Source organism: Rattus norvegicus, chromosome 12 (assembly GCF_036323735.1).
Source record: "Rattus norvegicus strain BN/NHsdMcwi chromosome 12, GRCr8, whole genome shotgun sequence".
Classification (NCBI taxonomy): Eukaryota; Metazoa; Chordata; class Mammalia; order Rodentia; family Muridae; genus Rattus; species Rattus norvegicus.
The window spans coordinates 28120044-28136944 of NC_086030.1; the positions used below are offsets into that span (position 1 = coordinate 28120044).

General features: G+C 53.1%; 2 protein-coding genes across 6 annotated transcripts in view; one reads left to right on the top strand and one right to left on the bottom strand.

Annotated features, from left to right (window-relative positions):
• The first annotated feature begins 1772 nt into the window (after positions 1 to 1772).
• Ncf1 (neutrophil cytosolic factor 1) lies at positions 1773 to 11037 on the top strand. Of its 3 annotated transcripts, NM_053734.2 has the most exon segments (11): positions 1842 to 1927; positions 3058 to 3138; positions 3659 to 3734; positions 3868 to 4033; positions 4536 to 4591; positions 5195 to 5317; positions 5625 to 5732; positions 7613 to 7730; positions 8575 to 8682; positions 9051 to 9193; positions 9345 to 11037. In NM_053734.2, coding segments are annotated over 11 exon segments (1170 nt in total). In that variant the 5' UTR covers positions 1842 to 1855; the 3' UTR covers positions 9464 to 11037.
• Positions 11038 to 14155: 3118 nt separating this feature from the next.
• Gtf2ird2 (GTF2I repeat domain containing 2) overlaps positions 14156 to 16901 on the bottom strand; it is a 44891-nt gene continuing 42145 nt past the window's right edge. For 2 of the 3 annotated variants that reach the window (XM_063271158.1, XM_063271159.1), the window contains one exon: positions 14156 to 16374. In XM_063271158.1, the coding sequence (XP_063127228.1) occupies positions 14750 to 16374 (1625 nt within the window). In that variant the 3' untranslated portion in view covers positions 14156 to 14749. The remainder of the gene's footprint in view (positions 16375 to 16901) is intronic. The other variant, NM_001393697.1, reaches the window with a different exon arrangement.

The following is a 16901-nucleotide window of genomic DNA, read 5'->3' on the forward strand; positions in this document are numbered from 1 at the left end:
GATCTCCACAGGGACCAGCCCTCACACACACACACACACACGCTCACACACACACACAGACACCACACACCACACACACCACACCACACACACCACACACACACACACACATACACACACCCCACACCATACACACCCCACACCATACACAGACCACACCACCCATACACACCACACACCACACACACACACACACACCCCACACCCCACACCATACATACACACATACCACACACACACAACACACACACACATACCATACCACCCGCACACCACACACACATACACACACACCCCACACCATACACACACACCACACACACCGTACACACACACATACCCCACAACACACACACCACACCATATACCACACACACACACCACCCACACCATACACACACACATACCACAAACACACCACACACACACACCACACCACCCACACACACACCACCACACACACACACCACATACACACACACACCACATACACACACACCCCACACCATACACACACACACATACCACACACACACACCACACACATACACACCCCACACCATACACACACACACATACCACACACACACACACACACACCACACACACACACCCCACACCATACATACACACATACCACACACACACACCACACACACACATACCACACCACCCGCACACCACACACACATACACACACACCCCACACCATACACACACACCACACACAGACACACACACCACCCAACCACACACACACACATACATACACACACACCGCACACCACCCACACCACACACACACACATACACACACACCCCACACCACACACACACACCACACACACAGACACACACACCACACACATCACACACACACACACATACACACACACCGAACACCACACACACAGACACACCACACACACAACACACATACCATACCACATACCACACACCACCCACACCCCACAACACACACATACCACACCACACCACACACACACACCACCACACCACCCACACACCATACCACACACACCACATACATGACCCCCCCGCACACACACAGGATTTTGAGCTTTTCTTTAATGTGGGTCCTAGGGATAGGCTCAGACTTGTATGCCAAGGACTTTATCAGCTGAGCCATGGCCCCAGTCCTGTAGTACTTCTAAAGATAATCTCATGTATTCTCAAACTCCCTATATAGCTAAAGCTGGCCTTGAACTCCTGATACTCCGCCTCCCTACCACTGGAATCACAGGCTTTTCTAAAAAATATTTATTATTTTACTAATATGAGTACACTAACAGACATTAGAGAGCATCGGATCCTATTGCAGATGGTCGTGAGCCACCATGTGGGTGATGAGATTTGAACTCAGAACTTCTAGAAGAGCAGTCAGTGCTCTTAACTGCTGAGTCATCCCTCCAGCCCCAAGTTTGCTGTTCTGTGTGAGGTTATTCAGACGCCTCAAGGAGAGACTTAGTGGGCATGAGGTGGGGAGATACAGATACGGAAAATGGAACACGGGAAAGGAAGGACAGGGCTGGTGCCAAGGCCCTGGAATGGGAGCGGTTGGGGTGGCTCAGAACTGTAGAGAGGCCCAGGTACCTGGGGCTGAGCGATGGGCGGTAGGTAGAACAGGCTTTCTGCCCTTCTGTGCGCATGGCTGCCCCAACGCTCTGTCAGCTCAACAGTCCCCAGAAAGTGAAAGACTAAGCAAGAGCCTCGTGGGCCCTCCCCATCCTCCCCACCCTCCCCCACCCCGAGCAACAGAAACCACTTCTTCTTTTTAGTGTATTTAGGGCCCGGCCCCAGCTATAGGGAGAAGTGGCTCTGCCACTGCCCAGCCATGGGGGACACCTTCATTCGCCACATCGCCCTCCTGGGCTTCGAGAAACGCTTCGTCCCCAGCCAACACTATGTAAGTAGTCCAAGAGTGCCCTGCAGGAGTGCAGAGTGGGGACAGCGCTGTCACCCTGGTGCCACCCAAAACCCACCTGGACCAGGGAAGGAGAGGAGGGGGAGGAGGGCCAGAGAAGGATGTGATGGGGAGGGAGGACCTGGGGAGGGTCGGGAAGGTTGGGGACCAGGAAAGGATATGGGGGGAGGGGAACAGGGAAAGATATGAGGGGGAGGATATTGGAGGATATGGGGGAGGGGGACCAGAGGAAGGATATGAGGGGAAGGGGACAGGGGGAGGATATTGAGGGAGGGGACCAGAGGAAGATGTACGGAGGTGGGGACCCCTCAGGCACAGGGCTCTTTTTATCCTTGGGCTTTAGGCTTCTCTTGGGTGTCTACAGAGGACCCTGCCGTGGTGGGCAGACACCCCTGTGCACCATCCCCAGCTGCCTCCCTCTCTGTCCTCACACGAAGCCCCTATCCATGCTCCAGTGTCACCACCCTCTGTCCAGTGCCTAGGACTAAGGCTCACTCCTCCCAGGAAACCTCCCGTCTAGTCAGCTCTGGGAGAGGCCCTGCACGGCCGCAAGGCCTGTAGATTGTGGCTTTTTGTCTCTCTTCTTCTATGATGTTGGTTACGCTTGAGTTTAAATCCCAGGAGGTGACATCACCAGGAGGGACGAGGTCTCCCCTTTGCCCTAGGGAGATGAAGTGGAGAAATATTTGCCCATATATCTAGACTCTATCACTGGGTCTGCAGGGCCAAAGGCTGGCCAGAGATGATGCCGCCTAGTACTTGTGAGGTGTTTACCTGGGACACTTAGCAGTAAGAGCCAAGTCTCTCCCGTCCTCCCTCCCTGTCGCTCTCTCTAAATATAAATAGTCTGAGTCATTCCACACTGAGAGAGTGACTTTGTAAACCAAAGCCACACCAGAAGAGGTGACAGCGGTCACCCTGGGTGCTCTCTTCATGTCCTGCCCCGGAGACAATGGCAGGGATATTTTTAGACAGGTCTCACAATGTAGCAGAACCCCCAAAGACTGCCTGGCCACAACCCCTCAGCCTTTTGTCCAAGGCTAAAAGGCAGCCCAGGGGCATAGCTCTGCCCTCGTGGGTGCTGAGGCCCTCTCCGCTCTAATGGCCCTCAGGTGTACATGTTCCTGGTTAAGTGGCAGGACCTGTCGGAGAAGGTGGTCTACAGAAAATTCACCGAGATCTACGAGTTCCATGTGAGTGTTGGGGGAGGGGCGATTCTCTCCGCAGCTTTGGTTCTGCCCTTTGTGGACCTCGAGCTCAGCGTGTATCTGAAGAGGTTAGCCTGGGCTACCTAGTGACTTTCTGGGCTACACAGTGAAACCCTGTTTCAAAATGAATGAATGAATGTGACAGGGTCAGGCAGATTCCCCCCAAAACACACACACACACACACACACGAGAGAGAGAGAGAGAGAGAGAGAGAGAGAGAGAGAGAGAGAGAATATGTGTACCTAATGGCTACCCGCCCCCCCCCCCATGAGTCTTATGAACGGCTCCAACTTAGATCTTTTGGAGCACCCCTTTTTTCTTTCTGGTGTATCTAAGACTGGCCTCAAACTCACTACACAATAAAGATGAACTTCTGATCCTCCTGCCTCACTTCCTGAGTGGGTGCACCCCCACGCCCCATTTATGCAACACTCAGGGTGCATGCTCACCAGGCAAGCACTCGACCACAGAGAGCCCCAGCCCAGGTTTTCTTCTTCTATCTAGAAAATGTTAAAGGAGATGTTCCCCATTGAGGCCGGTGAGATCCACACAGAAAACAGAGTCATCCCTCACCTCCCAGGTGAGAGCATATAGCCTGAGCCCCTCAGCAGGGTCCCCAGCCCCTGGGGGGGCCCCTCCTCTGCTCTCCAAAACCCCTTTCTGGACTTGACTTTGTGTGCGTGTGCTCACCGCTCTCTGGTGCCCCCACGTAGCTCCCAGGTGGTATGATGGGCAGCGTGCAGCGGAGAGCCGCCAGGGAACGCTCACCGAGTACTTCAACAGCCTCATGGGACTGCCCATGAAGATCTCCCGCTGCCCACACCTCTTGAACTTCTTCAAAGTGCGGCCCGATGACCTGAAGCTGCCCAATGACAGCCAGTGAGTAGCCACCTCCCTGGGGGAAGGGCCATGGGGACAGAAGGCAGAGGGTGGGGAGCCCCAAGTTCAGAGAGGGTGAGGGACTGCCCCACTGACAGTGCACTAAACCTGTGCCTTGGAACCTGGCCAACACTGCAGCTACACAGGCTCATGTCACTATGGGGAATTCTGGAGGGGCCAGAAGGGACCCCCTGGGAGCTCGTGGGAGCCCCTCCCAGGCCAGACATCTCTGTCTATCTGGCAGAGATGGGCCATCTCCCTAGGGATTGCAGTACACTGAGCTTCCTCTGTGTGTCCCCTCCTGAGCTTGGCTGCATAGACAACCCCTCACTTGTAAGACAATCTGTGCCGTTCCTCCACTCTCACGGCTGGGCCAGTGGATACCTTCTCTCTGTGGTGACCTTCGTTTCCCAGGTTCCTTCTTCTATTGGGAAGTCCTCCTGCAGGTGTAGCCTGAAACCTTCCCTTCTGGTCTGCTCCATATTGCCTGTTCTTTCTCCAGGGTGAAGAAGCCAGAGACATACCTGACGGCCAAAGATGGCAAGAATAATGTAGCTGGTAAGAGGGCTAGAGGTGCCCAGGGACAGAGGCACCCAGGGGGTGGGGGTACTCAGGTACTGTGGACATAATCGAGGACCTCGAGTGTGGGGTTGTGGGGACAACACTGAGGAGGAAGAGGAGGAGCTTTGGGGTCATGTTACCATGGAGATTGGGGTTGTCCTTGCCAGCACAGTCCAAGGCAGGAGAATTATCGGGAGTTCAAAGTCATCCTTAGCTACACAGTGACTTTGGAGCTATCCTGGGCTACATGAGACCCTATGTCAAAAGACAAACAGAGCCAGGTATAGTGGTGCCTTGAGTCCCAGCACTAGGGTGGCAGAGGCAGGTAGCTCTATATAAGTTCTAGTCCAACCTGATCTACAAAGTGAGTTCCAGGCTAGACCTGCTGAGAGCACAGTTCATAGCACCTTCCTTGTGTGAACGGTGCTAGGTGCTCAGTACACGCAGGGCCACCATCGTGAGCTTGACTGATCTCCAGTCGGCAGTGTGTGACAACTCCCATGCGCCTGGAGCTGGGTGGCTGCCCATGTTCTCCTCGGTGTCCTGGCAGGGGGCTGCCCTCCCTGCTGTGTCCATTCACCCTGCCCTCCCTCTGCGCAGACATCACGGGTCCCATCATCCTTCAGACCTATCGGGCCATCGCTGACTACGAGAAGGGTTCCAAAACAGAGATGACCGTGGCGACGGGAGATGTGGTGGATGTCGTAGAGAAAAGCGAGAGTGGTCAGGCTCCCTGCCCGGCTTTGGGGGGGACAGATGTAGCCTTTGAGTTCATGCAGAGGCCCAAGCCACCTCTGGCCTCCATCTGAGGCCTATCTCACGCCTAGATTGCATTTCGGGGCACTGTCCCACATGCTCTTGGCGAAGGGCTCTGAGCTCGAGCTCCTGGGGTGGGGTTTGGGTGTGGAGTTTGGGGACGTTGGTGAGTGTGAGCAGTGGGTGTCTCCTTCTCTGTGTCCTCACCACCCTCATGGATGCGGAAGGCTGCCAGGCACCAGCCCTCATTTACTTCTCTGTGTCCCCGACATAGGCTGGTGGTTTTGCCAGATGAAGACAAAACGAGGTTGGGTCCCTGCATCCTATTTGGAGCCCCTTGACAGCCCTGATGAGGCAGAGGACCCCGATCCCAACTACGCAGGTGCTCCCTGCCCTCTGAGGCAATGTGGGGTGTGGGAGAGAAAGTGGGTACGGGGTCATGAAGAAGCCAGTAGCTCTTCCGTTATTTTCAGCTTGGAGGCCTAGGTAGATGGCGATTGTGTTGGTCAGAAAAGTAGGAGGCAGAGCAGAGGGACACAGAAAAGGCAGCCAGGATGGTGTGAGCGATGTGTACCGGAGCGGGGGAGGGGGACAGGAAGTGGAGCTGTCAAAGGCTGGGGAAGGAAGCCAAGGGTAAAGTTGGCACTTCCAGGGCTTGAATGACCTGCACTGAGTTTGAAAGCAGATTTTTTTTTTTTTTTTTTTTTGGATCATGCCTTAAGACTGAGAGATTCCACTGGGTGTGGTGGGACATATCTGTTACCTCAGCTATTCAGGAGGTTCAGACAAGAGGAGCTCAGGTCTAAGGCTGCTCAGGCAGGCTGCAGAGCATGTCCCAGTCTGGGCAATGTGTGGTGACACCCTGATAAAAAATATTGCAGTGTGTATGCACACATGTGTTCAGGCATCTGTGTGTGTGCACGTGTGCACATGTGTGGTGGACATGTGCATTGTGCATGTGTGTGCACTGGTGTGGGTGTGTATTAGTGTTACTTTGCTTTCTATGGCTGGGATAACCCCCATGACCGGACCGGAAGCAAATTGGGGAAGTAAAGGGTTTATTTCATGTTACATTTCTATGTAACAGGTCGATTACTGAGGTAACTCAGGGCAGGAAGCTAGAGGTAGAAACTCAAGTACAGCCTATGGAGGAACACTTACTGACTTGTTTAGTCTGCTTTCTTATACAATCCAGGCCCACCAGCCCAGAGATGGCACTGCTCTGAGTGGGCTGAGCCCTCTCATACCTGTTAATCAAGAAAATGCCCCACAGACTTGCTTACAGCCCATTCTAATAGAGGTGTATTCTGGTGAAACTTCAATAGAGGTTACACTTCACAGATGACAACTTGGGACAAAAACACCTAACCATCGTGCAAGTGCGTGCACGCGCGCTCGCGCGCACACACACACACACACACACACACACACACACACGTGAGAACATGTACTAGCACTAGGAGTGTAGCTCAGTGGTAGAGCCCTTGCCTAGAAACCCCAGTGAGAGGCTGGGGGCGTGGCTCAGTGGTAGAGCCCCTGCCTAGAATCCCCAGTGAGGGGCTGGGGGTGTGACTCAGTGGTAGAGCCCCTGCCTAGAATCCCCAGTGAGGGGCTGGGGGTGTGGCTCAGTGGTAGAGCACCTGACTAGAATCCCCAAGTGAGGGCTGGGGGCGTGGCTCAGTGGTAGAGTCCCTGCCCTGAATCCTCCAGTGAGGGGCTGGGGGCGTGGCTCAGTGGTAGAGCATTTTCACTTCATATTACAAGCCTTTGGTCCTATCCTTTTTTTTTTTTTAAATTTTTTAATTTATTTTTTATGTATGTTAGTATGCTGTAGCTGTCCTCAGACACACCAGAAGAGGCATCAGATCCTGTTGGGGATGGTTGTGAACCACCATGTGGTTGCTGGGAATTGAACTCAGGACCTCTGGAAGAACAACCAGTGTTCTTAACCACTGAGCCATCTCTCCAGCCCCCTTTGGTCCTATCCTTACAGTGTATAAAATATTATCATTAAAAAACTAGGGGTTGGGGATTTAGCTCAGCGGTAGAGCGCTTGCCTAGGAAGCGCAAGGCCCTGGGTTCGGTCCCCAGCTCCGAAAAAAAGAACCAAAAAAAAAACCTCTTAGAAAGGGAAACCAAGAAGGAGTGGCTCTGAGGGGACTGAGGGGTGGGCTGTGTGCTTGTCGTAGTGGCTAGACAGTTGGAGGACGCTGAGAGCTGTCAGACTCTCTCGCCTCACTGGCTGTTCCCTCCACGGACCAGGTGAACCGTATGTAACCATCAAAGCGTACGCTGCTGTTGAAGAGGATGAGGTGTCCCTGTCTGAGGGTGAAGCCATCGAGGTCATTCATAAGCTCCTAGATGGCTGGTGGGTGGTCAGGTAAGACATCTCCTCCCCCTGCACATATCTGAGTGGGTTTGGAGGACCTCATGTGGGCTCTGAGCTGACTTGGCTGTGTGATTCTAGAGTCTTCTGTCCTCCTTAGCTACTGAGTTTCATCTCCAGGATCTTCCACAATCAATCAATCAAACAAAAAAAGCAAGCAAGCGAGAGGGAAAATGATTTTGTTTGTTTGGTTTTTGTTTTTCCAAAGTTTCTTTGTGCAGTCCTGGCTGTCCTGGAACTTGCTTTGTAGACCAGGCTGGCCCTCAAACTCACAGAGATCTGCCTGTCCCTGCCTCCAGAGTGCTAGGATTAAAGGTGTCAGCTGCCATCACCCAGAGGACACTTAGACTCTTTTTTTTTTTTTTTTTTTTGGTTCTTTTTTTTCGGAGCTGGGGACCGAACCCAGGGCCTTGTGCTTCCTAGGTAAGCGCTCTACCACTGAGCTAAATCCCCAGCCCCGACACTTAGACTCTTAAAGGCGTCACAGTACACACCTGTAAGACACACATCTAGCTTCCTTCCCCTGTCCGGAGTTGGACAGGAGGGCTGGGGCATGCCAGGCTTGGGCATGCAAGGAAACAGCTTGGTTGGATGTGGATGTTTGAAATCCTTAGCTAGGGGTTGGGGATTTAGCTCAGTGGTAGAGCGCTTGCCTAGCAAGCGCAAGGCCCTGGGTTCGGTCCCCAGCTCCGGAAAAAAAAAGAAAAAAAAAAAAAAGAAAAAAAAGAAATCCTTAGCTAGCATCGGTCCTCGTGGGCTAGGCACTCTGAAGGCCCCCTAGCTCTGTGCGCACAACCCCTCGTGACTACCTGATCCTCCACTGTGACCCATCTTGCAGGAAAGGGGACATCACCGGCTACTTCCCATCCATGTATCTGCAGAAGGCTGGGGAGGAGATAACCCAGGCCCAGCGACAGATTAGAAGCCGCGGGGCACCACCTCGCAGGTGAGATGGGTCCTGATGGGGCGGGCCTGAGGGAGACCAGAGGAGGTTTCTGGCTGGGTAGGTACCTACCTGTCTGGGCAGTCCCAGAGCAAGGGTCATGTTTATGGCCAAAGTGGATGTGGGAAACAGGTTGGGTAGGATCTGTGACCCCCACAGCTCCTGCAGGTTCCTCTGACTCCATTCTACTTGCTAAATATATGCTTAGGACCTGAGGGGTGCCAGTCCCTCTGAACCCACTTGCTGAGGCCAGGTTAAGGATCTCAGGGTGTCCTAGTTTCTCCGTACCCTACCCTCTAGCCAGGCTTAGGGTCCCAGGGGTGTCTCCAGTGGGACTCCGGGGCACTGACACCTGCGTCCTGCTGGGCCAGGTCGACCATCCGCAATGCACAGAGCATCCACCAGCGTTCTCGGAAGCGCCTCAGCCAGGACACCTATCGCCGCAACAGCGTCCGATTCCTGCAGCAGCGCAGACGCCCGGCGCGACCTGGGCCGCAGAGCCCTGACTCAAAGGGTGAGCGCCAGAGAGGGGCGTGGCCGGGGCTGGAGGGCGGAGGTAGTCCAAGGGGCGGGGCGAGATCTAGGGGTGGGATCAGGACTAGAAAATTGGGGCAGCTTACAACAGGGAGGCTGGGGCTTCTGATGATCCTGACTTTCGTTTGCAGACAATCCATCGACTCCGCGCGCCAAACCACAGCCTGCGGTGCCTCCGAGACCCAGCTCGGACCTCATCCTGCACCGCTGCACAGAGAGCACCAAGAGGAAACTGACGTCCGCCGTGTGAGGGGCGGCTGCACTGAAAGGCGGTCCTATCCCTACCCTTGTATATATTTGTATATAGCCTCAGGTCAGAGGCTCCTACCCTGCTTTAATGTTTGGAATGGACTCAGACTCTGCAGCAAAGGACAGGACTGGGTTTCTCTCCACGGGTATTGCTAGGATGAGAGGAGGCAGTCAGCGTTGCTGGGGGGTTTGCAGGAACAAAAAAGGTCTGATTACCCGCTGCCTTAGTCTTGACCAAGGTCAAGTTTGCAGAAGGCCAAGTGTCTTAGGAACGCCCTAAGGAAACTGTTTCTCAACCTGTTGGCCATGACCCCTTTGGGGAGGGTGTCGAAAGACTCTTTCTCAGAAGTTGCCTTAGATCATTGGAAAACACAGATATTATTTTTTTTTTTTTCGGAGCTGGGGACCGAACCCAGGGCCTTGCGCTCGCTAGGCAAGCACTCTACCGCTGAGCTAAATCCCCAACCCCCCCCCCCCACAGATATTATTTTTATAGATATTTATATTACGATTTATACAAGTAGCAAAATGACAGCTATGAAGTAGCAATGAAAATAATTGTATGATTGGGGGTCCCCACAACATTGGAAACTAACTGTATTAAGGGGTACAGCACTAGGAAGGTTGAGAAGCACTGTCCTAGGGGCTCAGAATGTTGCCTGGTTGGTAGAGTGCTTGACTAGCATGCACCAGGGCCTGGCTTCCATTCCCAGCATCCCATAATTGGGCTTGTCCGTGTTCCAACATCTGGGCGGAATTTCACAGCCAAAGGTCAAGAGGACTGCTGTTACGTTCAAGGTCGGCCTGGGCCACGTAGGGAATTCGAGATCAGATCTAGTTACAGTGTGGGATCCTGTCTCAAACCACCCCATCCCACAACATAACCTTGGCATGGGGTCTCGGGGTTGTGGCGGAAAGCAGTCATTAGTGGATAATGCTTGGTATTCTCCTTGTTTTCATGTCTCTAAGACCTTGCCGGTATTTCCATTCCCAAATGCAAAGAAACCGTGCTGACTGGATCTATGTCACCGTGACACAAGCTGGTGTCATCTAAGGGAGGGCACCTCAGCTGAGGAAACGCCTCCATGGGGCTGGAAAGATAGCTCAGTGGTTAAGAGCACTGGCTGCTTTTCCAGAGGACTGGGGTTCAATTTCCAGCATTCACAGGGTAGGTCACATCGGCCTGTAACTCCAGTTTTAGGGAGTCTGACACCCTCTCACAGACATATATGCAAACAAAATACCAATGCATATAAAATAAAAATGCACATTGAAAAAAATTTAAAGGAGGGAAAATGCGACCATAAGATCCAGCTGTAAAGCATTTTCTTGGTGATTGATGGGGGAGGGCCCAATCCATGGTGGGTGGTGCCATCCTGGGCTGGTGGTCCTGGGTTCTATAAGAGAGCAAGCTGAGCAAGCCAGTAAGTAACATCCCTCCATGGCCTCTGCGTCAGCCCCTGCCTCCTGGTTTCTGCCCTGCTTGAAGTCCCTGTCCTGCCTGAGTTCCTGTGCTGACTTTTTTCAGCGATGAACAGTGTGGAAGTGTAATCGGAATAAACCCTTTCCTCCCCAGCTTGCTTTGGATCATGGTGTTTTATCTCAGCAATAGAAACCCTAAGTAAACCAGGAACCCCAGTGCACAACAAAGTCACACAGCTTGCAAAAGACAAGCCTGGTAACAGGACCTGGCGTTGCAGGCCTGCCACAACAGTTGCTCCAGAGATCAAACACTTTCACCACGTTTCTTCTTGGAAAATAGGTCTCGCTATGTATCCCAGGCTGTCCTTGATCCTCCTGCCTCCGGCTTCTGAACGCTGGCATTACAAGTGTGCACCGGTTTTAGTTTTGTTGTTTGTTTCCTAAAGTGAAGTCCTTATGAGATGTCTCCCCCTTTTGGGACGTGCATGTGTGCGCGTGCGTGTTTCAGGATTCCATGTCAGTCAGGCTGGCCTCTCACTGCCTAGGTGGTGGAAGATGACCTCGAACTCCTCCTTATCCTGTCTCCATCCTTTTTTTTTTTTTTTTTTAAAGAATTGTTTATTTTATGTATGTGAGTACAGCTGTCTTCAGACACACCAGAGGAGGGCATTGGTTCCCATTGCAGATGGTTGCGAGCCACCATGTGGTTGCTGGGATCTGAACTCAGGACCTCTGGGAAAACAGTCAGTGCTCTTAACCGCTGAGCCATCTCTCCAGCCCCCTGTACTAGAATTTCAGCTGTGCGCATCCCCTACCCTACAGTTGCTTCTCTGTATTTCTGATCTTGCTGATGTTGCCTTGTCCCAACCTTAGTGTTTCCTGCTATGTGTTAGCCAGGGAGGCTGCCCAAAGGCTTGTGTGGGCAGGGAAGCCAAGGAGGGAGCAAGGGCCACGCCCATGGCTGCCAGCTTGTTGGAGTGTCCCCGTCTGCTGACCATCAGTCTCTCTGAGTGCACACACAGTGCTGGGCTTACTCCAGTGTCTCTGGGCTTGAGAATCAGAGACAGGGACCCACACCCCAGGAGACACAGGCAGTTTACTTAGGGCAAATCTATCAGGAAGCAGGCAGAGGTCACTTGGAACTGCACCGACTTGGGCCTATGGGCACGTAGTTCTTTGGGCCACATTTTCTTTTCTTTCCTCCTCCTCCTCTTCTTCCCCCTCTTCTTCCTGTTCCTCCTCTTCTTCCTCCTCCTCCTCCTCCTCCCCCTCCTTCAAGACAGGGTTTCTCTGGTAGCCCTGTCTGTCCTGGAATTCTCTCAGTAGGCCATGAATTCAGAAATCTACCCGCCTTTGCCTCCTGAGTGTGGAGATTAAAGGAATGTGCCACCATAACTGGCTAGTTGGGCCATATTTTAAGGTGTGTGAACTGGATGCACTCCAGTTAGATTGATGGGTATGTCCTCTGAGTTGGACTTGTCTGGGTCATTCCCCTGCCCCCATCCTTCGACTGGAGGACATCAATGCCTGGTCTGAAGAAACAGCAACAAATTAAGAACAAGCTCCCGGGGTTGGGGATTTAGCTCAGTGGTAGGCGCAAGGCCCTGAGTTCGGTCCCCAGCTCCGGAAAAAAGAAAAAAAAAAAAAAAGAACAAGCTCCCAGTCCAGTCTCCTCCCCCACCCCCATATATCTGGCCACATAGCTCCACAGACATCTTGTTGCCATGGTTACTGAAGAACACCCCACACCCCATTCTCTCCACAGTGGCAGTACTTGTTCGCCCACAGGGTCCCAAGTCACATTCCAGGGTAGAAAAAGAATCTGCAGGAAGTGCCATGGAGTGTTTCTGTAAGCCCAGATCGCGGCAGGCTGGGCAGGAAGATCTGGACCTCTAGGTCAGCCTGGTCTGCATAACGACATCCTGTCTTGAAGGAGGAAGAGGGAGAGGGTATGAGGAAGAAAGGAGGACAGAAGAAGAGTAAAGTGGAGGAGAGAGGAAGGAGGAAGAGAAGAAGAGAGAAGAGGAAGGAGAAGGAGGAGGAGAGGAGAAGGGAAGAGGAAGGAGGGAGGAGGGAGGAAGAGAGGAGGAGGGAAGAGGAAGGAGGAGGGAGGAGGGAGGAAGAGAGGAGGAGGGAAGAGGAAGTAGGAGGGAGGAGGGAGGAAGAGAAGAGGGAGGAAGAGAGGAGGGAGGAAGAGAGGAGGGAGGAAGAGAGGAGGAGGGAAGAGGAAGGAGGGAGGAAGAAAGGAGAGGAAAGAAGAGAGGAGGAGGGAAGAGGAAGGAGGGAGGAGGGAGGAAGAGAGGAGGAGGGAAGAGGAAGGAGGAGGGAGGAGGGAGGAAGAGAGGAGGGAGGAAGAGAGGAGGAGGGAAGAGGAAGGAGGGAGGAAGAAAGGAGAGGAAAGAAGAGAGGAGGAGGGAAGAGGAAAGAGGGAGGAGGGAGGAAGAGAGGAGGAGGGAAGAGGAAGGAGGAGGGAGGAGGGAGGAAGAGAGGAGGGAGGAAGAGAGGAGGAGGGAAGAGGAAGGAGGGAGGAAGAAAGGAGAGGAAAGAAGAGAGGAGGAGGGAAGAGGAAGGAGGGAGGAGGGAGGAAGAGAAGAGGGAGGAAGAGAGGAGGAGGGAAGAGGAAGGAGGGAGGAAGAAAGGAGAGGAAAGAAGAGAGGAGGAGTGAAGAGGAAGGAGGAAGAGAGGAGGAGGGAAGAGGAAGGAGGAAGAGAGGAGGAGGGAAGAGGAAGGAGGAGGGAGGAGGGAGGAAGAGAAGAGGGAGGAAGAGAGGAGGGAGGAAGAGAGGAGGAGGGAAGAGGAAGGAGGAAGAGAGGAGGAGGGAAGAGGAAGGAGGAAGAGAGGAGGAGGGAAGAGGAAGGAGGGAGGAGGGAGGAAGAGAGGAGGAGGGAAGAGGAAGGAGGGAGGAGGGAGGAAGAGAGGAGGAAGGAAGAGGAAGGAGGAGGGGGAAGAGAGGAGGAGGGAAGAGGAAGGAGGAGGGGGAAGAGAGGAGGAGGGAAGAAGAGAGGAGGACAGAAGAGAAAGGAGGAGGAGGGCTTTAAGCCTCAACTTACCTGTCTGTTAAACCCTGTGTTGGTTACTCAGGATCTTCCACTTCATGCCTGACCTTTCTAGCTCCAGGCAGGAAGACCAGCTGAGGAATTCTAGAATATGGGGCAGTATCTCTGGCCGACTGATTATCCTTAAACTTGAAAGCTTACTAGACCACAGAGCATAGGCCGGAAACGTGGGGGAGACACCTGCATGTGTGCACACCCCCCGACAAACACACACATCTTTCACAGTGGGTTTATTGAAACGGTACAGCATGGAGGAGTGGTACAGGTCAGTGAAGCCAAGAGCAGCCAGCGACTGGAACTACAACAGTTAGGGGCTTTTCCGAACAACAGACAGGTGTCAAAGGTCATCTGAAGAGGTGTGATGTGTAAATTAACATCCCAATTCAAAGTGGGGGCAGAGGGAACATTATCTTTATTTATTTATTTATTTTATTTTATTTTTTGGTTCTTTTTTTCGGAGCTGGGGACCGAACCCAGGGCCTTGCGCTTCCTAGGTAAGCGCTCTACCACTGAGCTAAATCCCCAGCCCCGAACATTATCTTTATTAAACCGAGAGGTTTAATGGTTATCTTTATTAAAGCAAGAGGTTTAATGGTCTGTTGTTCTGGTCTCACAGCCTATTAGGTCTGGAACATTCTAGGTCTCCACATGGAGGAATGGCCAGATTTCCTTCTTTTTCTCTTCCTGCAATTTCTCTCTATTGAAATGGGGTCTTGATAGGTAGCCCAGGCTGACCTCAAACTCGAAGTCAGATCTTCCTGCCTTGGCCTCCCCAGTACTGGAATTACAGGCTCCCGCCTTCCGCCCCCTCACGTTGCGGCCTGGAGCGCTGAGCCCCACTGCGCCTCTTTCTTGCTCAGCTTCATGATGGAGAAGAGCTGCTCGCAGATGTGGGTGCTGCTGAACATCGACAGCATCTTGGCACAGTGGCTCCTGTACTTGGGGTAGCTGCTCCATAGATGCTTGTAGAAGTCCGGGACGCCCACCTTGTCGAACTTGGTCCTCAGCACCGTGTTACACTGCAGGTCGATCACCTCCATCTGGAGCTCCTCCCGCACGCTGTCAATCTTGGTGGAGAAAGGGGAGCTGAACAGGGTGAGCTCGCTCTCCCAAGATTTGAAATCCGACAGGCGCTTCTGGAACTCCGCCTTCAGTTCTACGATCTTGGGGATGTAGTTGAGCCCGTCGCTCTCACTCCGGGAAACAGATTTCAGCGTGGGGAAGTGGGCCAGGTTGTTCCTGGCCAGATGTGTCTCCCAGAGGCACAGTTTCGCTAGGAAGGCCCGGATGAAGTCGTACATCTGGGTCACGATCTGTGAATGGCCTTGGAGGGAGGCATCCAGGGTATTGAGGTGTGTCGTCATGTCCACTAGGAAGGCCAGGTCCAGGATCCAGTCCCGAGAGCTGAGCTGTGGCACAGGTTTGCCCCGAGAAGACATGAACGAGTCTATTTCCTCCAATGATTCGAAGAACCTTCTGAGGACCAGCCCTCGGCCCAGCCACTTGAGGGCCGTGTGGTACAGTAGGCTGCCGTACTGACTGTCCAGCTCGTAGAGCAGCGTTGTGAAGTCGCTGTGGTTCAGGCCCCGGGAGCAGATCCAGTTCACCGAGTCTACCACCACGTCCATGACGTGGCCCATCTTTAAATTCTGCGCGCACAGCCACTCAGGGTGAATGATACAGCGCACGGACTTGAGGTCGGCTCCCTTGCAACATAAAGCTGCCCTGGCTCTGAGCTTCGTCACCAGCCCGCTGTTGGCATCCATCATGGCCGGCGTGCCCGTGGAGGCCACGCTCACCAGCTTGGACCAATCGATGCTGAACTTCTTGAGACTCTTCTCTACGCGCAGGAATATCTCGTTCCCGGATTTGGCGCCTGTCATGGGCACGGTGTCCAAAAGTTCCTCGGACACGTCGAAGTTGTCGTCGACGCCACGGATGAAGATGGCCAGCTGGGTGGTGTCATTGATATCTGTAATCTCATCGATGGCGATGGAGTATGCCACAAAGGACCGGATTTTCTGTCGTAACTTCTCCCATAAGCTCCCGGCCACGTCTTCCACCGGCTGCACCACGGAGTTCGTGGGTGGACTTGCATTCGAGAGCGTTGGCTCTGGACACACGATCTCCGAGGCCCCCAGGAGATACTTCCGCAGTCCCCTCTTCAGCTCTCGAAGCTTCTCTTCCCGCGCCTGCCCGGAGTACTGGTCATAGTGCCTGCTGTGGTTGGTCTGGTAGTGGCGGCGCAGGTTGTACTCCTTGGATACAGACACGCTCTGCTTGCAGATCAGACACGTGGGGACGTTCTGCACCTCCACGAAGAAATACGCTCGCTCCCACTTCTCTTGAAACACGCGGCCCTCCTGGTCTATCTTCCGTTTCCCCACTTTATAGAGACATGGGATGGTGATTTGGCAACTCCCTATCGCTTGCCCTGTTCGATTGTATTTATTTTATTTTTATTCTTAATTGGATATTTTATTTATTTACATTTCTTAATTGTTTGTTTGTTTATTTATTTATTTATTGGTTCTTTCTTTCGGAGCTGGGGATCGAACCCAGGGCCTTGCGCTTGCTAGGCAAGTGCTCTACCACTGAGCTAAATCCCCAACCCCTATTTATTTACATTTCAAATGTTATCCCCTTTCCTGGTTTCCCTCTGCAAACCCCCTATCCCATTCCCCCTTACCCTGCTTCTATGAGGGTGCTCCCCCCCTCACCCGTTTCATTTTACAGAGTGGGTGTTCGATACCCCAGTGGGCCTCAAACTCACTAGGGAGCCGATGGTGACCTTGACTTTTCCATCCTAACTCCACCTTCTAAATGTGAGGTGGTGGCATGTGCTACAATGTCCAGCCTCTCTCTACACAGCCCTGGTTGTCCCGGAACTTCCTCAAACACACAGATCTCTGTGTCTCTGCCTCCTGAGTGCTGGGATTAAAGTCGTGGACTACCATGCCT